Below are 23,397 nucleotides of genomic sequence, written 5' to 3'. Positions count from 1 at the left end.
GGAAAATAATATATGAAACACAGTGCAGTATTGAATTTTTGCAGACACCTGACTGCTAACCACATTGTAGATCATTGGTTAAATGATCACCAAGCAATATTTGTTTGTGCGGACCTGCCATAACTGTGGGGGACTAGTCCAACCGGAATAGTATGGTGGGGGGAGTTTTGTTCTTCCGGGGCGGTCTGTGTGTTTTGTCATGTGCTGGAGTACGCATTAAAAGTTTTACAGCGGACTAACATCGAGAGTGATTATTAGCTCGTCGCATCACACGAGAGTGCTACATGGTGTCAGAAGACGGTACGGACGTCACGCCAGCGCGTATGTTTATATCCCTGTCGGGGTACCGCACTGCTTATTGTGCGCTGTATCGGATTAGCCGCTAAAGAAAAAAAGAAGTCGCCCCATCATGGCGGACGGATTTCGCAGACCTGACCCTCTGGTTTTTGATGAGAACATTGCCGAGAATTGGCGTGTTTTTGAAAGGGAGTATGATATTTTCATCGCCGCTGCTCACTCTGACAAGCCGGCGAAGACAAGGGCTTACATTCTCCTGAATATTGCTGGACCAGACGCCATTGAACGAGAACGCTCGTTCGTTTATGCTCCTGCCGTTCGCGCAGCTGGTGCAGATGGAGAGATACTCACTGCTGCTGAGTCCAGAGAGGATCCAGAGTGTTTAAAGGCAAAATTTCGAGAAATCTGCAATCCTCAACACAACAGGACGATGGAAAGATATAGATTCCACACCAGAAATCAGAAGCCAGGTGAGACACTTGAATCATTCATCAGTGATTTAAAGATCAAGGCTAAATGTTGTCACTTTGGGGACCTCACTGACGAGATGCTCAGTGATCGTATCGTCTGTGGTGTCATTAGCGACACGTTGAGAAAGGCTCTGCTAAGAGACAGCGAGCTAACACTTGCTAAAGCTATCTCGGTGTGTCGAATACACGAAATGACTGAAAAAAACAGCAAGACACTAGCAACACAAGCTACCAGTGTCGACGCAGTAAAGCCCATTCTGAACAGCAAGCACAAGCCGAAGCCCCTTTCATTCCCACAGACTGTCACCAATTGCTCCAATTGTGGAGGCAGCCACGCGGCCAAGCGAGACAAGTGTCCAGCATTTGGACAACAGTGTCACAACTGTAAAAAACTGAATCACTACAAAAGTTGCTGCAAGTCTAAACCACGCAGCCATCACAGAGCCCCTAACAGACAGACTGCAAGGCGGCTTGTGAACGAATTAACAGTGAGTGAGCCACCACTTCAAGATGAAACGTTTTACGTGGATGGTGTAGAGCTTGACAGACAGATTGACTGCATCCACGCTAAAGCTAATAAAAAAGATGAGGGATTTGTCACAATACACATAAATGGCGTGCCCACAGAGATGAAAGTAGATACGGGAGCGAAATGCAACGTCATGTCACTCAAGACTTTCGAAACAGTGAATGGCGGAAGACAGACTGTTAAACAAGAGAATCCTGTGAGCCTTGTTGCCTATGGAGGCACGAGAATTCAGACCACTGGAACTGTTACACTCCCTTGTTGCTTAAAGAAGCAGTGTCACACGTTGCCTTTCTTTTTGGTGGATAGAGAAGTGCAACCGCTGCTAGGATTTCGAGCATGCATGGAAATGGGCATTGTGAAAATGAGCCCTGAGGTCCACCAGATCAGCACAGAAAGCAGCACAGATTTCAGCTCCCACATATTCACACAATACCATGACCTGTTCAGAGATGAACTGGGGGAACTTCCAGTCACATACTCAATGATACTAGACCCTGATGTGCAGCCTGTGGTCCGTCCAGCCCACCGCATCCCCATCGCGATGCAGGAAAGAGTCAAAGCTGAACTTGAACGCATGCAACGCATCGGCGTTGTAACACCAGTCACCGAGCCTACTGACTGGGTGTCCTCAATGGTGGCAGCACACAAGAAAGACAAGCATGAGATCAGACTGTGCATAAATCCAAAAGACCTCAACACAGCACTGAAAAGACCCCATCACCCAATGCGTAGCGTTGAGGAAGTGGCAGCACAGATGTCAGGAGCAACAGTGTTCTCAGTGCTAGATGCAAAAAACTCCTTCTGGCAAATAAAGCTCGACGAGAAATCCTCAATGCTGACCACATTCAGCACCCCATTTGGGCGATACAGGTTTCTGCGGATGCCCTTTGGTATCAACTCAGCCAGTGAGGTGTTCCAGCGCTCCATGGAACAGCTGTTTACCGGTTACCCGTGCTCTGTCATCGTGGATGACATCATCATCGGAGGACACGGAGTGGCCGAACATGATGCCAACCTAAAAAAAGTGCTGACACGTGCTCGAGAGATCAAACTCAGGCTAAACCCTGACAAGTGCAAATTTCGCCTAGATCAAGTGTCATATGTGGGCCACATCTTCACAAGGGACGGTCTAAAAGCAGACCCCTCCAAAACCACAGCAGTAGGAGCAATGCCAGTGCCCACGGATGTCACGTCGCTACAGCGCTTCCTCGGTATGGTTAATTACCTTTGGAAATACATACCGAACCTTAGTGAGATTGCCGCACCCCTAAGGAAACTAACCCACAAAGAGACTGCGTGGTGCTGGTTCCCACAGCACCAAGAGGCTTTCGACCACCTCAAATCATGCCTCTCCAGCCCGCCAGTATTGGCGTATTACAACGTCAAGGAGCCAGTCACACTGACATGTGATGCATCATGCTATGGGCTGGGTGCCGCGTGTTTGCAAAATGGCAGACCAGTGGCCTTCGCCTCGCGTGCTCTCACTGACACAGAGACGCGATATGCTCAAATAGAGAAGGAGCTCCTCGCCGTGGTGTTTGCCTGCACGAAGTTCAAAGATTATGTCTATGGCAAAGCAACTATCATTGAAACCGACCACCAGCCCCTGGTGACCATAATGAAAAAGCCAATCCATGCCGCCCCTGCCCGGCTCCAGAGGATGTTACTGCGACTACAGAGTTACGACATCAGTCTGGTCTACAAAAAGGGGAAATACATGTATCTAGCCGACACCCTTTCAAGAGCCCCGCTTGCCCCGCTATCACGCTGCCCGGTCGAACACACTGATTATGAAGTGATGACAGTGAGCTACATCTCCACTGCTCGCCTGGAGGAGCTAAGACAGCACACAGCACAAGATGATGTGCTACAAGCGCTCAGCACAGTCATTCAGCGAGGGTGGCCCAGCAGAGAGAGCCAAGTCCAGCCCGCACTGGCTCCGTTTTTTCCATATAGAGATGAGCTCAGCATGGAGGATGGGATCATCATGAAAAGCCACAAAACTGTCATTCCCCAGTCCCTGCACAAAGAGTACATCAACATCGTACACAAAGGCCATCCAGGTACCGAAGCAACCAAGCGCAGAGCTAGGAGTGTAATTTTTTGGCCAGCAATGTCAAAAGACATCGCAGAAGAGCTGCTCTCTTGCACTGTGTGTAACAGCACTAAGACACATCAGCAGAGAGAACCGCTACAACTGCACCCTGTTCCAGACCTCCCATGGTCAACGGTGGCTGCTGACATTTTTACCTGGCATGGAAAACAATACCAGGTCCTTGTAGATTCCTATTCAGGATGGATTGAGATTGACCTTCTCCGTGACTTGACCACAGCAGCGGTCATTTCCAAGCTAAAGAGACACTTTTCAGTTCATGGCACACCGCACACGCTCCTCACTGACAATGGCAGACAATACACTAGTCAACAGTTTGTTGATTTCGCAAAACAGTGGGACTTCACCCATTCAACCAGCAGCCCAGAGTTTCCACAGTCAAACGGTCTTGCTGAGAGAGCGGTGCGCAGTGCAAAACAGCTCATGGAAAAATCTCACCGAGATGGAACCGATGTGTTTCTTGACCTCCTAAACCTTAGAAACATTCCCCGTGACACACAACTAGGCTCCCCTGCTGAACGCCTCATGTCTCGTCAGACACGCGCGGGCATTCCTGTGTGCAGCAAGCTGTTGGCACCCATTGCAAAAGACACAGGACAGATCCGTGACCGACTTCGCGACAAAAGACTCGGACTGAAGCGTCACTATGATAAGTCCAGTCGCACGCTACAGCCGTTGCAAGAAGGACAAGTGGTCCGCGTGCAGACAGAGAAAGGCTACGACAAGCTGGGAATTGTGGAAAGGAAGAGCAAGGAGCCACGATCCTACATCATTCAGGTCGGTGGAAGAACCTACAGGAGGAATCGCCGCCACATCCTCCCAGTGGCAGAACCGCCTCCGCCACCACTCCATGACTATGACCCTGAGTGCCAGGACACTAACCATTCTACAATGGACAGTTCCACACTCACACCGCAATCACACACACGCTCAAACGAAGATTCACAAAACACATCCTCTCCTCAGCCCCAACCTGCTGTGCAGGTGCCCGGCCAGAACATTGTGAACCAGACACCATACACTACACGTGCAGGTCGCATCTGCAGACCCAACCCAAGATACACGTAAATGGAAAACACTAGGATGCCTTAGGTGTAATCAGTTTGTTGTCAGTATGTTGAAATATGATGCTTGCTATTTGCATTTTTCATAATTGCTGTTATGTTAAGGTGTGGGGTTACTCCGAGCAAAAAACATTGTTACCGGTAAGTTAAAGTTGTGTTAAGAAGCACTGTCTAGAGACTTGTGAGTGAATTAGTTTTGTTAGGTGCTACCAGCTAAATGGGGAGGATGTAGATCATTGGTTAAATGATCACCAAGCAATATTTGTTTGTGCGGACCTGCCATAACTGTGGGGGACTAGTCCAACCGGAATAGTATGGTGGGGGGAGTTTTGTTCTTCCGGGGCGGTCTGTGTGTTTTGTCATGTGCTGGAGTACGCATTAAAAGTTTTACAGCGGACTAACATCGAGAGTGATTATTAGCTCGTCGCATCACACGAGAGTGCTACACACATGATGCTGACTTGTCCGTCGTTTTGGAAATGTTACATTCACGGTGACAATGTAAGGTCAAGTGAATAAGGCCTCAGTCACACAGGCCAGTAACTCCCTGGCAACAATATTACGGTTTGCCTGAAGATATCGTACAACTGGTCATGAGGGAAATTGTATTTTGTGACTGGCTGCAACTGGTTTGATCAGTACAAGATTGACACGTATCACCTGTAGTTTGCATGGAGCATGTTGTTTTGGTCTCCAGTTATTCTACAAGAGCAGAGCCATCAAGAAAGTTTCATTCAAATTAAATGGCTCTGTCCTAGCGGTAGTGAAAATGCGAAACATGTGACTCCAAACGGAAATGGTAACCATTTGAAACATGCTTGTTGCAGCAGTAAAGCACAGCTTTTATTTTGAAGGGGAACATACTCCGTTTCGCGTTTCCGCTCAGCTAGTAGTTTGCAAGGTCCTCCGTACAAACTACAGGTGACTGCAGCAATCTGTTGGCTGCTGAGGAGGTTTTAGGTGCAGCACCCGCTTTGGAACCAATTTCACCTGGTGACAGTTTTTCACCTCCAATAATCACTCACTAGGGAATCCATATTTGTCCTTAGCGACCTGAGGTTGTATCACGTTCAACTCTTAAGCAATGTGTGCATGACGTCAACTACGTATACAGAAGCTTTTAAGTATAAAACACCATTAACGACAAAAAGAATGTACACACATTGTTGATTAAAAGTATCTTTTAACAGTTTGAATTGCACAAATCAAATTTAAATGCTTAACATTTAGTTGCATATGCAAAAAACAAAAACACCTCTCTTAAATAAGTATGTTGATGTTTGAGTCTCTCTCAGTCCTTCGGCTGTCTCCCATCCCATGTTCTGCTTTCCCACCGGTGTGACTGAAGTGTATTTTGTAATTTTTTTCCTCACACGTGTGCACAAGTCTGCTCGACTACAAAAAGGTTTTCTGCTGCGTGGAGCTCTGACTCACGGTTAACTATCCTAAAAGCAGCCTCCGCTACCTGCCTGAATGCAAATGTAGACAGTCGAGTGAGTCGAATGTGTCACTTCCTCCTCTAATTCAATTTTCCTGTCCCTGGAGGCTGCAGGGTCCAGATTAGCTTGAGTGCTTTAGTCCTCTTGTTGTTCTCCTGCTCTCATCAATACACACTCAGCATGCGCTTAAGTAATCACACGGCCTTGACGGTATGTAGGAGTTTAAGGGTCTAAAACATCCGTCATTCACAACAGAAGAAATTAAAATCACGCCATGAATATGTGTTAATAAAAAGCAGCAAGGATGGAAGTTTTTTGATGTTCCAGCCTTCATCATTACAGCGTCAAATATTTGTCCTTGGTGTCGCCTCATGGTGAATAAATTGTCTCGCAGCGCTCCTGATAATTGCTGAATCATATAGGACGTTTTAGTTAATCTGTTGTTCTGGACTCGCACATGGTCGGACTTAGAAAGGCGGGAGAGTGTGGTGTAACAGTAAAGTAGGGGGTCGAGCGGGAGAGTGTGGTGTAACAGTAAAGTAGGGGGTCTTACGCAGTAGAATGTCGCAGGACAAGTGGTCCTCGCTTCTTGTTAAAATGTTGGTGGCTTGATTTGAAAAGCTGTGCTCACACTGCCAAAATAGACTGACTACTAGACATTTGAAAGGACGTGGGCATTATAAAGCTACAGACTGAAGCCAACACTTGCTGCTGTGTGATGGACGCGATGAGGGACTGATCAAAGTTGAGGAGGCTTCAGTTTTTTAGCAGCATTGCTTTAATACTGTAAAGCTCAACGAAGCGCATTTATTCATGTTCGCAGACACACACGAGTCCAAATATGATGTTCATGAGTGCTAGAGCAGCATTTCAGTATAGCTAACCATGCCTGGCTGTATAATAACTTTGCTGCTTGTAGTGTTAATCAGTTTAGGGTAACTCAGAGGACAGATTTGGGCTTTTTTTTTTTTTTTTACAACCATTCACAGGTGATTAAATTTCAGGTGAAGCCAAAAATTAATTAACAAATTTAATGCTGATTATAAAAATCAACTGTAAAACTAACAATAGGTTTGTCGATGCTCGCTTACGGTCAGGCCACACAAGTCAAGTGCTAATGGGTGATTTTGTTGTGTATAATTGGCTAAAAAAAGTCACCACCTGGATTATGTAGTAATTAGATAATTACTACAGTGATTACTGTTTTGGCTGATAACAGGGTTTTAAGCTTAACTGATGCAGTGTGTAGCTTCGCATTTCATTCTCATTACATATTCTGTGGTTATGAAAAAGATGTTCCTATGTGTCAGAAGCATCAAATTATTGGTTTTCTTTAAGGAAAAAAAACAACTAGAGAGATTATTGAAACTAAAGCTGGATTAAGAACTGTCCAACACGTTACTAAAACCAGGAAGGATAGTGGAGAAACATTACCTTCGAAGACGTTAAGAAACAAAACCTCATGAGTCGTCGTGATTGATTACTTAAATGTTTCTAGAAAAACAGTACAACTGGTGTTCATATTTAATAGCGAAAGTAAGAACATTTCCACATGCACAGTCCAAAGAGAACTCTGGGGACTGGGACTAAATTAATTATCGGTGACGCTAATTTGGAAAGCAAAAGGTCTTCAGTTTGCTAGGGAGCGTAAAGATTGAACTCTGGATAAATGGAAAAAGGTCACGTGGTTCGATGAGTCCAGATTTATCCTCTTCCAGAATGAAGGTGCATCAGGATAGTCAGCTCCTGTCTGTAGGGCCGGTGTTTGATCAGAGGTTGTTTCAGTTGTTTAGGTATGTAGTTCAGCTACATGATGGGTGCAAAAAATTAGGTCAGCTGACTACCTGAAACATACTGAATGACCAGGTTTTCCTCCATCAGTGGACATTTTTTTCCCCCCTGATGACACTCAGATGTTTAAGATGACAGTGCCACGATTAACTGGGCTCAATAGCAAAAGGGCGGTCACACACACACGAGACCACAGAGCCAAGACTTTAAGCCATTTTGCTGCAGTGGTCTAACTCTCCCCTAATCAATTCAAATCACCAAGGGCTTGGTGAAAAATTCCTGCACTCTGAATGGGAATAAATGTAATATTGCATAAACTCATTGAAAAGAATCTATGGTGAATACATGCCAAAAAAGGAATGAGTGTTTTCCGCTTACAAACTTTCTTCACATTGATGGGAGAATGTCTTAAATCGGTGCTGCAGGCTTACTGGCACATTGTCAGCACATCGTGATATTATGGATACTAGACAGTAAAATTCTGTTTTCACTTTCTACTGAAATTTTTAAACAAAGTTTCAATCTGTTGCTGATAGAAGCAAATCTACCAAGTGTCATCACATGAACCAGCTTTGCAAAGGACTACATTGAGTCATGCCCTCAACGTTTTGTGTTCTTTACCATAAACGGGAGTGGCAGCTGAAATCAGTCAAAAACTCAAGTGCACAGACATAGTGTCAGGCTGGTGAACACAGTGGAACATAAAACAGGCATCTATGGATGCACGAATAGAAACTGTTTGCGACCAAAAGTATGCAATAGAGTAAACATTGGACTCCATTGTGATGTTTTAGTCATTGGTGTTTTGTGCTGGTGAAGATACTGGTGAAGGTCTCATCCAGAAATCAAAATACTTATTTGGGCTGCCAGGTTTGGTTAAGCCAATAGAAAATAAAACTTTCAACTTTTACCTGAAATGAAATATTTGAAGTGCGGGTTCAGGTCAGGAGATTGCCAGGCATCCCAAGTGTCTTTTAAAGGTTCCAGGTAGAACCAAGTGCAATTGGGATAGCCAAATTAACCCTTAATCATTAACCCTATTGCTGCCAGTTAATATTAGTGAAGGCTTTGTGAAACCCAGAAATGTTCAGGATTATGCGTGAATCATATAGAGCATAGGTGTCAAACTCTGGCCCGCGGGCCAAATTTGGCCCGCAGCCTAATTACATTTGGCCCGCGAAGCCAATACCAAATTACTATTAGAGCTGGCCTACTGGTATTATACAGCTAATATATATATTGTTTAGTATTAAGCTTTGCTTGTTCCATATTCAGTTTTTCAGCAAAACTTGTTTGAGTCAATAAGAAAAGATTCATTCTTTTATCTAGATCTTCAATAAATATTAATGTTAGCCCGCGACTTTGTTCCAGTTTTGAATTTTGGCCCACTGTGTATTTAAGTTTGACACCCCTGATATAGAGTTTTCGTTTTCGAACCCTTCTCCACAGAGACACCTGCTGGCGTCTTTTGCTATTGTTACATTTTGGCTGTGCTGTGGCAGGCAGGAAGTGGGTCCAAATACAGGACTCAACACGAAAAAGGTAAACTTAGAACGGCAGCTTTATTCGCTGGGAAAACTTCTCCATAAAAAAAAACTAAAAAAAACCAAAACAACCCAAAACCCTGAGTAAGAAACTAAGAACAAAAAACACCAGGAAAGTAGTACAGAACAAAGCTAGAAACCAGAACCATGAAGAGACTTAAAGCACATAAGGCGGTATGACACAACAAAGGGCAAAGGAAAACACAGGGCTTAAATACAAAAGGGAGTAACGAGGGAATGGGAAACAGGAGGGAAACACAGCTGGGACTAATCAGACATAATGAGACAAGAGGAAGCAAAACTAGATGCACTGCACACAGGACAGGGACTATCAAAATAAAACAGGTGACAATCACAAAGACAGACGTGACACAGAGACATGACTGACTGGGGAGACAGAGGGAACATGGAGACAAGAGTGACTAGACGTGGAACACAGGAAAGGCAAAGTAACAGAAACCTAAATCCTAGGAACTACAAATAAACATGAGCAAAAAACATTAAAAAGACCCCAAACCTTGAATAACAATAATGAAGGAATATAAATTAACCAACAAACACAAAACACTGGGTCACAGACCCAGTACCCTGACAAAATGCCACTATGTTTGTTGTGATAACCACACAGGTTTTGTGGGAATGAACGTTTTCTTTGTAGGTATGCTAAACGTAGTCCTTGTGGAAGATGTGTCCTGTGCGGTGGATTGAAGTGTGAATGAATGAGTCATTGTGCTGACTGAAAATGAAGATCAATAAGAGAAAATCAAGTAAAATATGTCTAATGTCTTAATTTGTCATATGTGCAGATTTTTATTCAAAATTTCATTTTCTGTTTTTCACTTCTCTCTTAGCAAATTAAGTCACATAACTGAGTTGTTGCAAGTCTACGCAGGAATTTTGTAGTTTTTGCTGAGATGAAAGTCATGGATATACCACAAATCCACTTGCCAATAAACTAATACCATACCATACCATACCACCTTTATTTATAAAGCACTTTAACATAAAACCAGAGTTCACAAAGTGCTGTACATGCTAAAAGCATAAGTAAAGAAAATTAAAATGAGATAAGATAAAATAAATAACTAAAAAACTAAAATAAATTGAAACATGTCAAAACAAATTGAGTCAACCCCTCTAATCAATGCCAAAGGCTTCAGCGAATAAATATGTTTTAAGAAGACTTTTAAATTCAGAGAGAGAAGAGGCCTGCCTAACATGCAAGGGTAGATCATTCCACAACTTTGGAGCAACTACAGCAAAAGCACGATCACCTTTAGATTTATACTTAGTTTTTGGTACCTTAAGGAGCTGCTGATTGGCGGACCTAAGGGAACGGGGAAGTGTATATGGTTGTAGTAGCTCCGAGAGGTAGGGGGGGGGGCAGGCCATTAAGAGATTTAAAAGCAAATAAGAGAATTTTAAAAACAATCCTAAAATGTACAGGTAGCCAGTGGAGTGAAATTAAAATTGGGGTAATGTGCTCAAACTTTTTTGTTCCAGTTAAGAGACGTGCTGCAGCATTTTGCACAACCTGCAGGCGCCTAATGGACGCATCACTAACCCCAAAATAAAGTGCGTTACAATAATCCAGCCTAGAAGTAACAAAGGCATGGATTACTGTCTCAAAATGCTGTTTCGATCATATGCCCTTGGAACAAATGATTAGTGAGGTATCTTTTGACCTCTACAGCAGGATCACCAGTTGCATTGTGGGTAAAATGAGCTTCTCTAACCCGGCTGTCAAAAAAATTCCCACAAACTGTCTCTTGCTGTGGTTTCTGCTAGTGATGATGATGGCTTTTAAGCTTTCTGGGAGTTTGCGGTGTCATCAAGTTTGCTCTACACTCTGTCAGTCAAGCCTAGTAGCAGCAGGTAAGCTACCTGTCAAAACCGTGGTGAAAAAAACCTCACTGAGCTCTGGTGATGTGACGTGAGTTTGGAGCAGTTTTTTTGAAACATCTGCACTTTGTGAACTCGACACAGCATTGAAATGTCAGTACTGAGTGTCTCCTCACTAGTTGACATCAGAAGCTGCTGCTGGAGTACTTGTGGGGAAAAGCGTCTAATTTTGTTTTTAATTCATTGCATCACTCTAAATTTTAATACAATAGTAATAATGTTTAATTTGAGGTATGTTGCTTTTATTGTGATAAGGACAGAGGAAGAAGAGGCAGAAAATAGAGGAGGGCAGTATCTGAAGGCAGGAATCTGCTGCATGGGATATATGCAGCCTAACTGCTGGTTAGCCGTGTTTGTTATATTTAAAATAGTAAAAATTAGTAAATGTAACACTATTCTGTTCTTTTAAAATAAATGATTTTCTGTTACAATCATAGGTGTGTGTTTTGTTTTTTTAGTTCAGAGTGTGTTCATGTTTAAAAAAACAACTTTTTAATATGACATAACAGCCATGATAGTTGCCTCTGACTACTCCGCTCCACTCAGGCTTTTGCTGCTATTTAACCAATTAACTGACACCACCTTATTCATTGGAGACGTGCCTTCTTTCTCTCTGTGAGCACTGTGATCAATGAGAAACCAGTCAATACCAATCAGCAGGAAGCAGGAGCCGAACTGGTTTTAAAGGGTTCAAGTGTGGGATGCTAACCGACTGATGTAGATACAGAGGTTAGCCATGTAGGAGTTAAGCTGGTTACAGATAACAGCTCATTTAACCCACAGGGTCCCACCTGCTGCTCTCACCAGGGGGCCGTGCTCCAGATGGCCTGTGATTGGTTTCACACAGGCCGAAGTAAGAAGCACTAACAGGCCCTGTTTATACTCCCAGTGGGAGTTTGTCTGATGCTCATGGCGGATTTGTGTGCAACCATGTGGGTGCATGAAAATTTATTTGCCACCTTATAAAAGTCAGAGAGAATTGAGTTTCTGAGTGTAGTGATTAACATGGAGACGCTACTTTTCTGGTCAAGATCTTTAGACTTTGACTGATATGAGTCATTTAATTTGGGAGGTACTAATCTATTTGAATTTTATCTTCTATCTTCTGTGTCTAAATGCTTTATGTCTAAGATTCATACTCTGATGTACACAGCAACTCGGGGTTCAGTATTTTGCCCATGGACACTTTGGTGTGCGGACTGGACTGGACACCCCTGATTCTTTTTGATTACATTAAATTGAAGCTGTCCACACCGCCCCCATTTTGTCAGTTTTTGCAGCACATTGTTTCTTTACACTCATGCTTTGTTCTTTTAGAGGTTTCTAGTGCAGGTGTTCAGCACATGCATGAACAAATATTAAGTCTCCATCGTCACTGAGCAGATCAGAAGCTTTTAGCAGTGGGGTTTCTCTCGCTGGTAACTGAGAGCATCATTGGCACCTCAGCTATGATTCACAGCACTGCTGCTTCCTTATCAAAGGACACTGAAGAATTGTAAAAGCCAAAAGAACAATTCATGTGTCACAATCAAGCACCAGCCTCCAGAGCTGAACAAAGTAGCAAATATGGAATTGGCAGAAACTGCAGTTCCTCCAGTTAAGTTGCTGAAAAGGATTTACCTTCCCAGTACATTCACCTGTGGCTGACACCAACAAAAAAACCCAAATACAGACTCGACCCATTCATGTCACAGAGTGCAGAGTTGGACACGCTAGGCTTTTCGGCTAGCCAAGTAAAAACAAAAAGTTATGTGATGCTAGTACAAGGTATATTATTCAAGTGTCTCTCCCCCACAGTTAAGGCTAGAGTAGTAGATATTTAATCTTTATTATCCGCTCCACTCACAGTTGGAAACTGAGTCATGCATGCCACTTAAACCACTAGTGAGTGGAGTCAGGTGGAGCCCCCTGTAGTTTAAAATTGGTCAGCTCTCAGAGAAGCCCTCCCCCTGTCTGTAAGGCCTCACTCTTTTGGAACATTTTCATAAAGCAGAATTATCTGAAAAAATATTACAATGATAAAACAAATAATAATACAGAACACCAAATCACCCCAATGATCTTGAAATGCAGACTGAGAAAAACGTGCATGTCATTAATGCATGATTGTAGGACATGCTGAGATTGATGTGAAGTTGTGTCACAAAACCTGAATACGAGGTTTTTTTTAAATATTTTTTCTTCATTGCACTTTCCAGACTGAACAGCGTTAATCTCATTCGTTAGAAACAGATGGAAATGAATTTTCAAAACAATCTTACATCCTGTATTTTATCAAAATGAAAGCTTTCATTAGCTGGAGTTTCTCATTAAGGACAGAAATTGATTTACATGAACAGTTCCATTTTCACCCCAAATAATAGTTATCATAACTGCCCCCCACCCACCCCTTGTTTCTCTAACATTTAGCATTCCACACTGCACCTATTTTTAATCTATCAACCCGACAGCATTTTTAACCAGTGGCAAAACATTTTCCACTGTTTATATCCACACAGCAGCTGTTACTGCTCGCCATCCAATGGGCCAGTTCCTCTGAGAATTTTGCAGCAGTACTTAAATGCAGTCCTGCCTGAATATGATACATAGCGGCATCATGTTTGATTTCCAGCAGGTTAGGTTTTTTAAAAAAAAAAATACAAAGTAGAGTAAGATGGACATCTGACAGCATAGTTCTCTGCACGTCAGACTGAACCTATACAGCTGCTCTGCTTTCCCTCTGCACCTCCTGTTCATGCGAGCAGAAAGACAGTCTGGAGGAGTCGTGATGCCCATCTCAATAAGAGGAGGAGTTGAGTGGGACACAAAAAGGGAGGTGGTGCATAGAGCAGTGGAGGAGAGATGTTGCAGGTTGTAGCATAGAGAAATCTACAAGCCTACCAGCAGGTCTTGAGGAATCATGAGTCTCATCTTAATGAGACATGGTAGGAGGAGGTCGGAAGAGAAAAAAAAAAAACTCTACATCTAATGTTGCTAGTCAAGCACATTTCCTGACATGCAGTTTTTCACTACTGAAAGCAAATCTGCTGTGTTATACAATGCTATTGTACATTTCAGTATAGATTTTCCAAGCATCTAGTTGTAATGCAATCTTGCTGCCTTGTCAGCAAGAATCAGGAAAACAGGGTGGCACCTTCATCATGTTACTGGCTTGACTTTGTAGAATATCTACCTCAGCGAAAGTTAGTCACCTTCAAGCAGTGATTTGAGACAAAACCCAGTTGTTCAGCATGAGCTTTTAACAAGCTTTTTATTAAAAATGACAGCCAGAAATGGCGTGCCAGTGGAAGGTCATCCTTTCAGTTTAGCGTTCAGTGCTGCTGTGGTCTTCTCAGTCAGGATCACTTCACCACTTGAGACTAGGCCCCTCTGGCTCTGGGAAACTTTCCTTGCTGCAGATACTGCTCTTCCTGCAAGGCAGGCATTTTTTCCTTTAAGTGCTGAAAAAGAAAATCTTACAGAAGTGCATAAGTGAATATGTAAAGCTAAAAATTCTAGATGCCATTTCAGCTCTTCCAGGGGGAAGCCTTTCTACCTTTGATTTAAGCTTGCAAATGCCAATTTCAGTGCGATCTACCTTCTTGAAGTGTAAAAGCTCTGGAAAGTTTTGCTAAACTTGCATAAAGCTGCAGTTCTGTAAACTTAGGGCAGAATGCCAGGCAGTTTAAGTATTAGACTACAATCAAGATACTCACGCTGTCGATGACAGTACTGCTCACAAGAGTCCATGCTGGTTGGATAGCAAACAGCTGTGGTGCAGTGGATGAACACCTTTTTTTTAAAAAAAAAAAAGAAAAAAAAAGTACATTTGGTCAAGAAAACAGTTTCTGTAAGGGAATCCAATTTAAATAAGCTCTGCTGTACCCGGTCTTGCTGTGGAAAGAAGTCGTTTGGATCCACAAATGTAAACATCTTTATGACAAAACGTTTGTGGTGCGTCGGGTACTGAAGCCCAGAGGAGCCGTCCACATGAACCACTGTGGTCAGGAATTTGTCATCATGGTATGGACACCTGCAGCCAAGAAGAATCCACCTTAGCACAAAATACAAAAACTGTACAAAGTTGTATCTGATTGCTTTTATATACCCATTAAACAGAAGGTCCCACTGTGGCAGGCTGTCAGGATTTGGATTGGAAGTGGCCCAGCAGTGCTCCAAGTTCAGAATGATATTTGGGTCGGACCTTGCCAAGATGCGCACCTCAACATAGACGGGTTCCCGTAACACTTTGGTGATTGGGTAGTCTGACGGGGCATAGAAGGAGCTGTACGCTGCCACTTCTGCAAGTAGAGTAATAGTTTTAGTGCATACAAGTTCATTTCTGTACTGCTTCTTAGGGGTTGTGTCACTCACCCTCCACACATCCTTTTGTGCGGCACTGTCCACTTCCCAGTCTGAGCTCCACTCTGAGAGGTCCTGCAGCAGCAACCGGTACGGGAGGAGGAACAGGGCTCACCTCCAGGATGAGAGCCTCTGTGGCTGTGCCGGAGTACCGACACTGGAACAGTAGCCTGTTGGCAGAGCACAACTTTGTGCTATTTAAGCAGTCAAAGGCCTACTTAAGTTTAAGAGTTAAATCATAGAATGAATGGAAATCAACTACAGGCTAATTGCTTTGTAGTGTGGCACGACAACAGAGGCACTGGTTCTAGATATTAGTCCAATAGGATCGACAGGTTCTCTTTCAAGTCCAACATGTACCCACTGAACTGCTTAAGCTTTTTGGAAATTATACCTTAAACATACACTATCAGAAGTATGAACCTTTTAGGGATGGCCGTCATTTTATTTACAGCACATTTAAACAAAATTTGACTGGCAGTGCTTTAGAAACAGTACATTTACATCGCAGCTGCCAAAGGAGAAAAGTTTACAATACATGAAGCTAAAGGGGGTTTTATATAGAGTTGACTCAAAAATAAATAATCAGTGCTTTTGTGTTGTCATTGTGTTCAGAATTTGCCAATTAATGACTCAATTCCCATTTGACAGACTCACTCAAAATGGCTGTCCCTGGTGATTGAGCCTTTTAGGCCAACTCCTACTTCATATGAAGACGACATGTGGTTTTCATAAACAACAAAACCATCCTCCTCCTGTGGGAAGAGGGGAAAAAAATATGACTATGTTCAAGTGATGAATCCGATCAGATTGTATTTTCATATTAAAAACTGTCTAGATAACCCTCCACCTACCGTAACTGTGGTGCCACATGCTGTCACAGGGAACTGAAAGATGGCAAAGGCAGAGGTGCTGTCGACAGAGGTACAGAAGACATCGTCAGTCTCCAGCAGGTCGATTGAGTCCAGCTCTATAGGTGGCAGGGTGGCATCTCTAGCCACAACCACCACAAACTGGCCATCCCTGGTACACTGCACAGTCACTGGGAGACAAGACAATAGATGGGTGAAGGTCTGCTCAGTTTCACATGTCCACCAACAGGAAAAGAAACCTCACCGAAGCATAAATACCTGTTTTCCCATAGTAGCACCGTAGCCCATCAAAGCAGCAGTTCATTTTTTCACATTGTTCAGGGGTCAAATCTGGAGTCCCACACCGGAGCTTCTGAGCCTCCTCTACCAGGCATTTATTAAGAGGAGCTGCAGTTGGAGGGACATTTGACTGTTGTTGAAACCACTGAAAAGAATGAGAAGTTTGAGGTTTCTGCAGAGGAATCTTCCAGGAATGCTGCGCAGTAACACAACAAACACAAACAACCACAACACTAAACAGCAGCTTGAAAAACTTCATTATGGTGTTAATAACTAACTACACACTGGCCAAATCTACAACAACCACATCTATGGCTGGGATGCAGTCTTTATACGTGATTGATTGTGTGTAGTTCGCTATGAACACCGCCTCTCATTGTTAGTAGTCAATTGTGTGCCAGCCCTGCAGAGTTAATCAGCTGGGAGCTGACAGGTGGAGCTTATTGTCTGCTCATCTGTCTGAAAAGAAGTCATTACACGACTGCTGAGTCAAAGCTGAGTGATTTTTTTTTATTTATTTCTAAAGGAGAATTAAAGAGGAAAGCTGTGAATGGAGTTTCTATTTGCAGTCAGTGAATTTTCCACAGCTGGGTCTGTTTACTCAGAGCTTGAACCTTTGCATGTTTACGCTGAATGTATTATTGTGACCCAACACAGTATTAATTTTTAAAGTGGAAAACATGCTGTATCACACTGACATTTTCTACACTGCCTTCCTCTGTTACTGCCAGTGTAAAAACTTTTTCCTTTCCATCTATTCAGATGTATGGGCGGTACACCCAGGAGCTGGGTGTGTTTGCCAAGGAGGAGGCGGCGCGCCTACGTGATGGAGGGGTGCGGGATGGCGGTGGCATGAGGAGGAACGCCAGCGTTCGTAGTCGTGCTGATCTTCTGGAATATGAGAAGGACCCTTGTGCAAAGTGCCAGTGTAAGTGACGATCACTCTTTTAACCCCTAACCCACATATTGATTCATAAACCACGTACAGACAAATTTGATTTTAGGTGGGCCAGACCAGTAAAACGGTTTCTACAAAATGTTCCAGTTTTTCTATTTTCACCTATTCAGTTTATCTAAATGATATTTATGTATCACTAGTTCACAACAGTGACTTCAAGTCACAAAGACACTGCAGTACAAGCTACTGTTGTACAGTACTGTGCAAAAGTCTTGAGGCAGTCCTCATTTCTTTGTATTTTGTTGGGAAAATGGGAAAAAGGTGCAGCAATTTATTAAAACGTGCAAACGTGCCTGGAAATACAGTATATCATGCAAAAACAGAGTTTGTATACTTCTAACAAGCTTGAAAGTCAATATTTGGTATGACCATATTTATTCTTCAACATAGCCTGAACTCTCTTAGGCAAGCTTTCTTGTAATTTCTTCAAGTAGTCTTCAGGAATAGTTCTCCAGGCTTCTTGAAGGACATTCGGAGCTCTTCTTTGGATGTTTGCTGCCTTTTGTTCCCTTCTCTGTCACAATGATCCCGCACTGCTGCCTGAAGATACAATGGTGCTTTTTAAGTTGTCTGCTACGTGTAGATACAACACTTGTTCGTCCCTTGAGTTTGGTGCCTTTTTATCCTTGAATGATTCATAGGTCAGTGTTGAGTGGCTTAACAAAACAAAACAAAAAAATTCCTCTGAAAATGGTCAGCTACAAGAACTGGAGTGAACAAAACCGCCAATGTCAATATAAGAAGTTTGAAAGACCTTCAGAAAGCCTGGATTTAAAAAATCATAGAAACACATCGGTATGGTGTAGTGTGGGTAATGTTTTTAAAACTGACAATGATTTAGACTTCAGAGTTTGGACAAACACGGTCAGCTCATGATCTGCTACAACAATACTTTGTGATTAAGAATAAAACCGTCCTTCTCTCCTGCTGGACTCTGCAGAACTCGTTGTAAGGCTGAATGTTTGATACTCCCTCTTCAGACTCAGGCTTGCAAGGAGAAACTGTGCAGGTAGTGCCTGAAGGTCAGACCAATGTAGTGATTAACTATAGTGAATCGTGTGTGTGCGCACCCCTAAAAATGTGATTTCAGCTCTCCACTGAGCGTTAAAGTCGTGTGAAAGCGACGAGTTCTTGAAGTACAGCACAGCAGCTACAAAAGATGGAGAAAAAAGGTCCTACATATTTATGGTTTCCTGATAGTATTCCTGATGGTGTCGGACTTTTACGTCCGATAAAAGTTCCTCAGTTTAACAGTCCCAGCCTGGCAGTGATCAGGACAAAAACTCAGAACTGAGGCTGATAAACGTCTTAGAGAGTAACACCCCCACATAACCAACAAAAACATAATTTGCATTAAAAAACTAGACTTTCCTTACAGAATAGATCATTTACATGTCACAGTAAGATTTTCTAAAAGGCTCATTTTGAGTGTTTTTCTGCTCACACCATGCTACCTGCATGCGACTTGTATGCTTTATAAATGAAGCCCAAAGAGAAGAATTAAATGTGTCTGATCTGAGCAACGACCTCCAGACACCAAGGACTGTCTCAATGTCAAAGGCAGGGACAGCGTCCTCTGCTGGCAGCCAGTGGCCCAGATTGTGTTTGTCAGTGTGTGAGTGTATCCGATTGCTTCACTTTGTGTTTACGTTTGTTTATGTGAGCAAAACGCTGATCTGAGCTGTCAGGTTATTTTATGTCTAGTCTTCCCAGATGACTGCAGATAAAGGAGTGGCACCAGCAGAGAGCTCCACTTGAGACCGATGTACTCTACAGTAATGGAGTGTTATGTGTATTTCTGTGTGTATGCGTGCATCTTCCAAATGTGTTTTGAATGACTGTGATATTGCTTTTCAGAAAGTCACACTGTATTTGTCATTTTTCAAAGCTTACAGCTCTACAAATGAACTCATCGTATCTTAATCAATCCAGGCGAAACCTTACAGATAAATACGTATCTTAAAGCTGGAGTGTCTGTCGAGCGAGGAAATGTTTTAGTGTCTACTTCAAGTTGAGTCGACCTTCTTTCCAGAGCCTTGTACTACAAAGTGAGTTTAACACAGCCAGGGGATCTTTTTGTTATCTGAATTCACTTACCCTAACGCAGGCATTCGGGATAGGCAGCAACACAAGGGTAACGATCTCACTGAGCTAACCCAGGGTTTCCCTGCATATACACGTGAAAGAGGTGGTGTTGGCAGCATCTGACCATTCACAAGAATGGCTGAAGAACTTAAACTATACTATGGGAAAAATATGACGAGGTTAAACACAGCAACACAGCTCCTGCAGACAAATCAGCAGTGTGAGTTTGCGTGAGAGGAAAAGCACTTTAGAGTAATATTGTATTAAGAGTGTCTACTTTAAGTGCTTTGGTCAGTAAGGTTGGAAAAGAGCTGCTATATTAATAAAGTGTAGCCTATTTATAGCCAGGAAAGAAAGCCAGTAAAAAAGCATAGTGTGTGAGTTAACAGACCTATCAATAACACGGTTCTGTCGTTAAGATAAGGGAGAGTGGGAGACTCTGATAGATTATAACGAGTATTTGATTAAATTGATGTTTAAAAGATAGTTTTAGTTTTTGTTCTTTTAGCAGCAGCCTCAGTGGTGTTTAACAGCCTGACAGTAAAGAACAAATATAAAAACTGTACTCAAACTTAGGCTTAGTTTACGTGCAAGTCGAAGATGAGGTCAGCCAGAACGTGTTATATTATGATGTCAATATACCCAGTAAGAAGTGATCCACAACTCATAGTATTAGGAATCCTGGGTTAACCTGAAAGTTGCCTGGATAAAAGGAAACCATGCCTCGTAGTACAGACCTCTGCTGTGGCATTTTGGTTGGTAAAATGAAGAATCTGATTATTCAATTTATTGATTTTTGTAATTTCTGATTTTGTGGATCAGATAAAATACATTTTTCCAAAGCAGTTTATATTATAGAGTAAAGATCCTATGATAATAATAATTCTTAAGGTTTGCTTTGCTGCATTTGCATTTATTGCTGACACCATCAGCACTTGCAGCTGTAGGAGAACTTTAATAAAACTGTCTGTGCCCACTCTCTACAGTTTGTGTCAAAATTGTTTTTTTCTGCTTAGACTCCAAATTTGGTAAAGTGTGAACATGCAAACAAGGGCCACGTTTTTAAATTCACTTCGACTTGCACTCATATTTGTCAAAGCTGATGTTTTGACACTTTGCGGATCTGGAGCATTCAGATGTGTGTCTAACAAGATGTCACAGAGAGACGGCACGGCTTTTGGAAGTATTGAGAAATGGTTCTCTTAAGTGTTCCTGTGAGTGGCTCAAAGATTACGGCCATTAAAATCTGTTTTTCAGACCTTTTTCTCGTGTATAGAGGTTCCTCCCAATTCTCTGAATCTTTTCATGATACTGGCACTGCGGTGCAGTGGTCTTAACTCACAACAAGAACTATCCTGTGTGGACTGCATGTTCTCCTTGTGTCTGCATAGGTTTATTACTGGTGCTCTGCCTTCCTCCCACCATCCAAAACATAGACGATGGGTTAATTGGTGATTCTAAACTGGCCATAGATGTGAGGTGGATAGAGGCCTGAATGAATGCATGGTTAAATGTGATCATAGTGTAAAAGAGCTGTAAATGTTAGCCAGTGTCAGTCCACTGTGTACAGAAGATGAAACTCCTTATCAGTATAGCAAACTGTTTAGAGTGGCCAGATCCTCCTTATCTTCACCCATGAAATAAGTAACAATAAGGACTTAATAAGGCAACATGATTGATTATTCCCAGTTTTTGTTGCTTAACCTAATTTCTTTCAAGATATTCCCCACAACACAAGCTTTAGCATCACATACCTTTTCAGTCTTTTGTCTGTATTTTACACATTTTTTTGGAAACAGCATTATAAATACTTAAAAGTTCCACTTGCAGTTTACCCGATTGTTTTTCAGAGGGGACACAGATTTATTGAACTCTATTAGTAACTGGGGGAAAAAGTTATGTAAGCCAAATAACAGAAAATAAAGTGTTAAAATAAATAATCACTCTCAGGGATGACTCTCGACAAGGCAATAGGAGGGAAAGGCAGTGTTTGTTTTTACTCGTGCTTGCGTAAGTGAGCCAGCGTGGCGGCTTTCCAGTATCCATCGCTGCCTCTTTGCCCTTGTGACTAGTGATCTGATTAAAGAGCAATAGATTGCACTATAGGTGAAAGCTGCACTATATCAGCACAGCGTTGCTTGCTGGCTGTAATAGAAGCCATTTAAAACAATCAGTCAGATCAGCAGCCAGCCAGAGTGATTTGTGTGTTCACTGTCTGCCGTGTGTGCTCATAGATCAAGAGGTGTTCGTATTTTTAGACTCATCTTTGGAGAGGCGCTCAGGCTGGCCAGGCACCGCTGCTTTCATTCTTAGGTAATGTGTGCTGAGAGAGCCTTCAGATTTGGTGGAAGTGGGAGTTTTAGTGCTTTCCTCTCATGCATCTGTGTGGGAACATCATATCTGTGGGTGATGGACTAGTGTGTGCCTCGGTTCGTATCAGTAGTTGGAGGTTTTTGAACAAGGCAACCTACACATGCAACTAAAGACTGTGCTGCTGAGCTACAAAACATGTACTCCCCTCACTGATTATTTTTGCCTCACAGAGTGAAATGTTGGTGCATTTTTGTAGCAGGTATTAATCAGACCTGGGACTGCAGGTTATTCCAAGGTTCAGCCTCAGTGAATAATATCACAGCTAGTGTTTCACTGTACATTCGAGGACTGTAAATCTTTGAAAAGGGCTGTAGGTGAATGATCTCCTGCATTTTCAACATTATTAATGATTAGGGTGATGCAATGCAGGACTCGCAGAGGTGGAGAAAGTGTCTGGCGTTGGGTGTGATTTTTAGTGCGGGATCAGGAGAAGACATCTGTGAACGCCACTGAGCCTGCGGATGTGAGTGTGAGCCAAGATGCACATGGAAGTATGTGGTGGTGCAGGTGCCAGAGTGTGTGTGTGTGTGTGTGTGTGTGTGTGTGTGTGTGTGTGTGTGTGTGTGTGTGTGTGTGTGTGTGTGTGTGTGTGTGTGTGTGTGTGTGTGTGTGTGTGTGTGTGAGAAAGAGATTAAAGGGAATACATACAGAGAATCTCTGAGAATACCCCCTCTTTCTTTTTAAAAAGAGTTTCAACTGAACTGTCAAGTAAAATGACACAATCTAGAAAACCATGTCATCTCATATGTTCACTTAGATTTATCTGCTAAATATTTTTCAGAGGCATGTTTTCTTTTTGACTCTGTGTGAGATTGTGTCATGTGTCAGATTGCATGCTTATCCCATGTTCATGTGTAGGTTCTATGCTGGCTGTTTGCCATCCAGCAGGTGGCCTGGCAGCTGGACAGCCTGCCCCATCACGCACACAGTTGTGCCTCATTTGCCTCAGGAGACGCTGCATCCCATTGTGACCCGCTTCCCGGCCTAGAAAGACTGCTGCAAAGTCCTTTCATTTATCATTTTCCTTGTTTTGGTTTTTGAATAGCAGCATGCCATTCAAACAAGATTTAACACGAGCAGTTCTTTTTTTGAGCCACATCAAAACATTATACAAGCAGCATAACCACAAGATATCTTGATGTGAAATAGTAAATATTATCACATTACACGGTGGGGGCAGAGTAATGTGACTCATTGTGAACTCAGTGAACTCATTGTCATGTTCAAGAAACCAGTTCATTCATTTGGTACTAAGAGGTACCGAGTGTGCCAAGAAAACATCCCCCACACCATTAGCTCACTACCATCAGCCTGAATCATTGATACAAGGCAGGATGAGT

General features: G+C 42.7%; 2 protein-coding genes across 2 annotated transcripts in view; one reads left to right on the top strand and one right to left on the bottom strand.

Moving 5' to 3' along the window:
• clcn2a (chloride channel, voltage-sensitive 2a) overlaps nucleotides 1-23,397 on the top strand; it is a 60,767-nt gene that overhangs the window by 5,064 nt on the left and 32,306 nt on the right. Inside the window, exon 2 of the mRNA XM_080907554.1 lies at nucleotides 17,404-17,569. Coding sequence (XP_080763680.1) covers nucleotides 17,404-17,569 — 166 coding nt within the window. The remainder of the gene's footprint in view (nucleotides 1-17,403; nucleotides 17,570-23,397) is intronic.
• On the bottom strand, nucleotides 14,441-16,900 carry LOC308412888 (zona pellucida sperm-binding protein 4-like; the record flags this gene model as incomplete). Its single annotated transcript, XM_080907564.1, has 8 exons — nucleotides 14,441-14,559; nucleotides 14,845-14,920; nucleotides 15,014-15,161; nucleotides 15,237-15,429; nucleotides 15,503-15,660; nucleotides 16,148-16,245; nucleotides 16,345-16,532; nucleotides 16,621-16,900. The coding sequence occupies 8 exons, from the start codon at nucleotides 16,898-16,900 to the stop codon at nucleotides 14,441-14,443; spliced, it is 1,260 nt and encodes a 419-aa protein (XP_080763690.1).

The sequence above is a fragment of the Rhamphochromis sp. 'chilingali' genome (genome assembly GCF_963969265.1).
Source record: "Rhamphochromis sp. 'chilingali' genome assembly, chromosome: 16".
Lineage (NCBI taxonomy): Eukaryota > Metazoa > Chordata > Actinopteri > Cichliformes > Cichlidae > Rhamphochromis > Rhamphochromis sp. 'chilingali'.
This window is presented reverse-complemented; position numbering and strand designations above follow the sequence as displayed.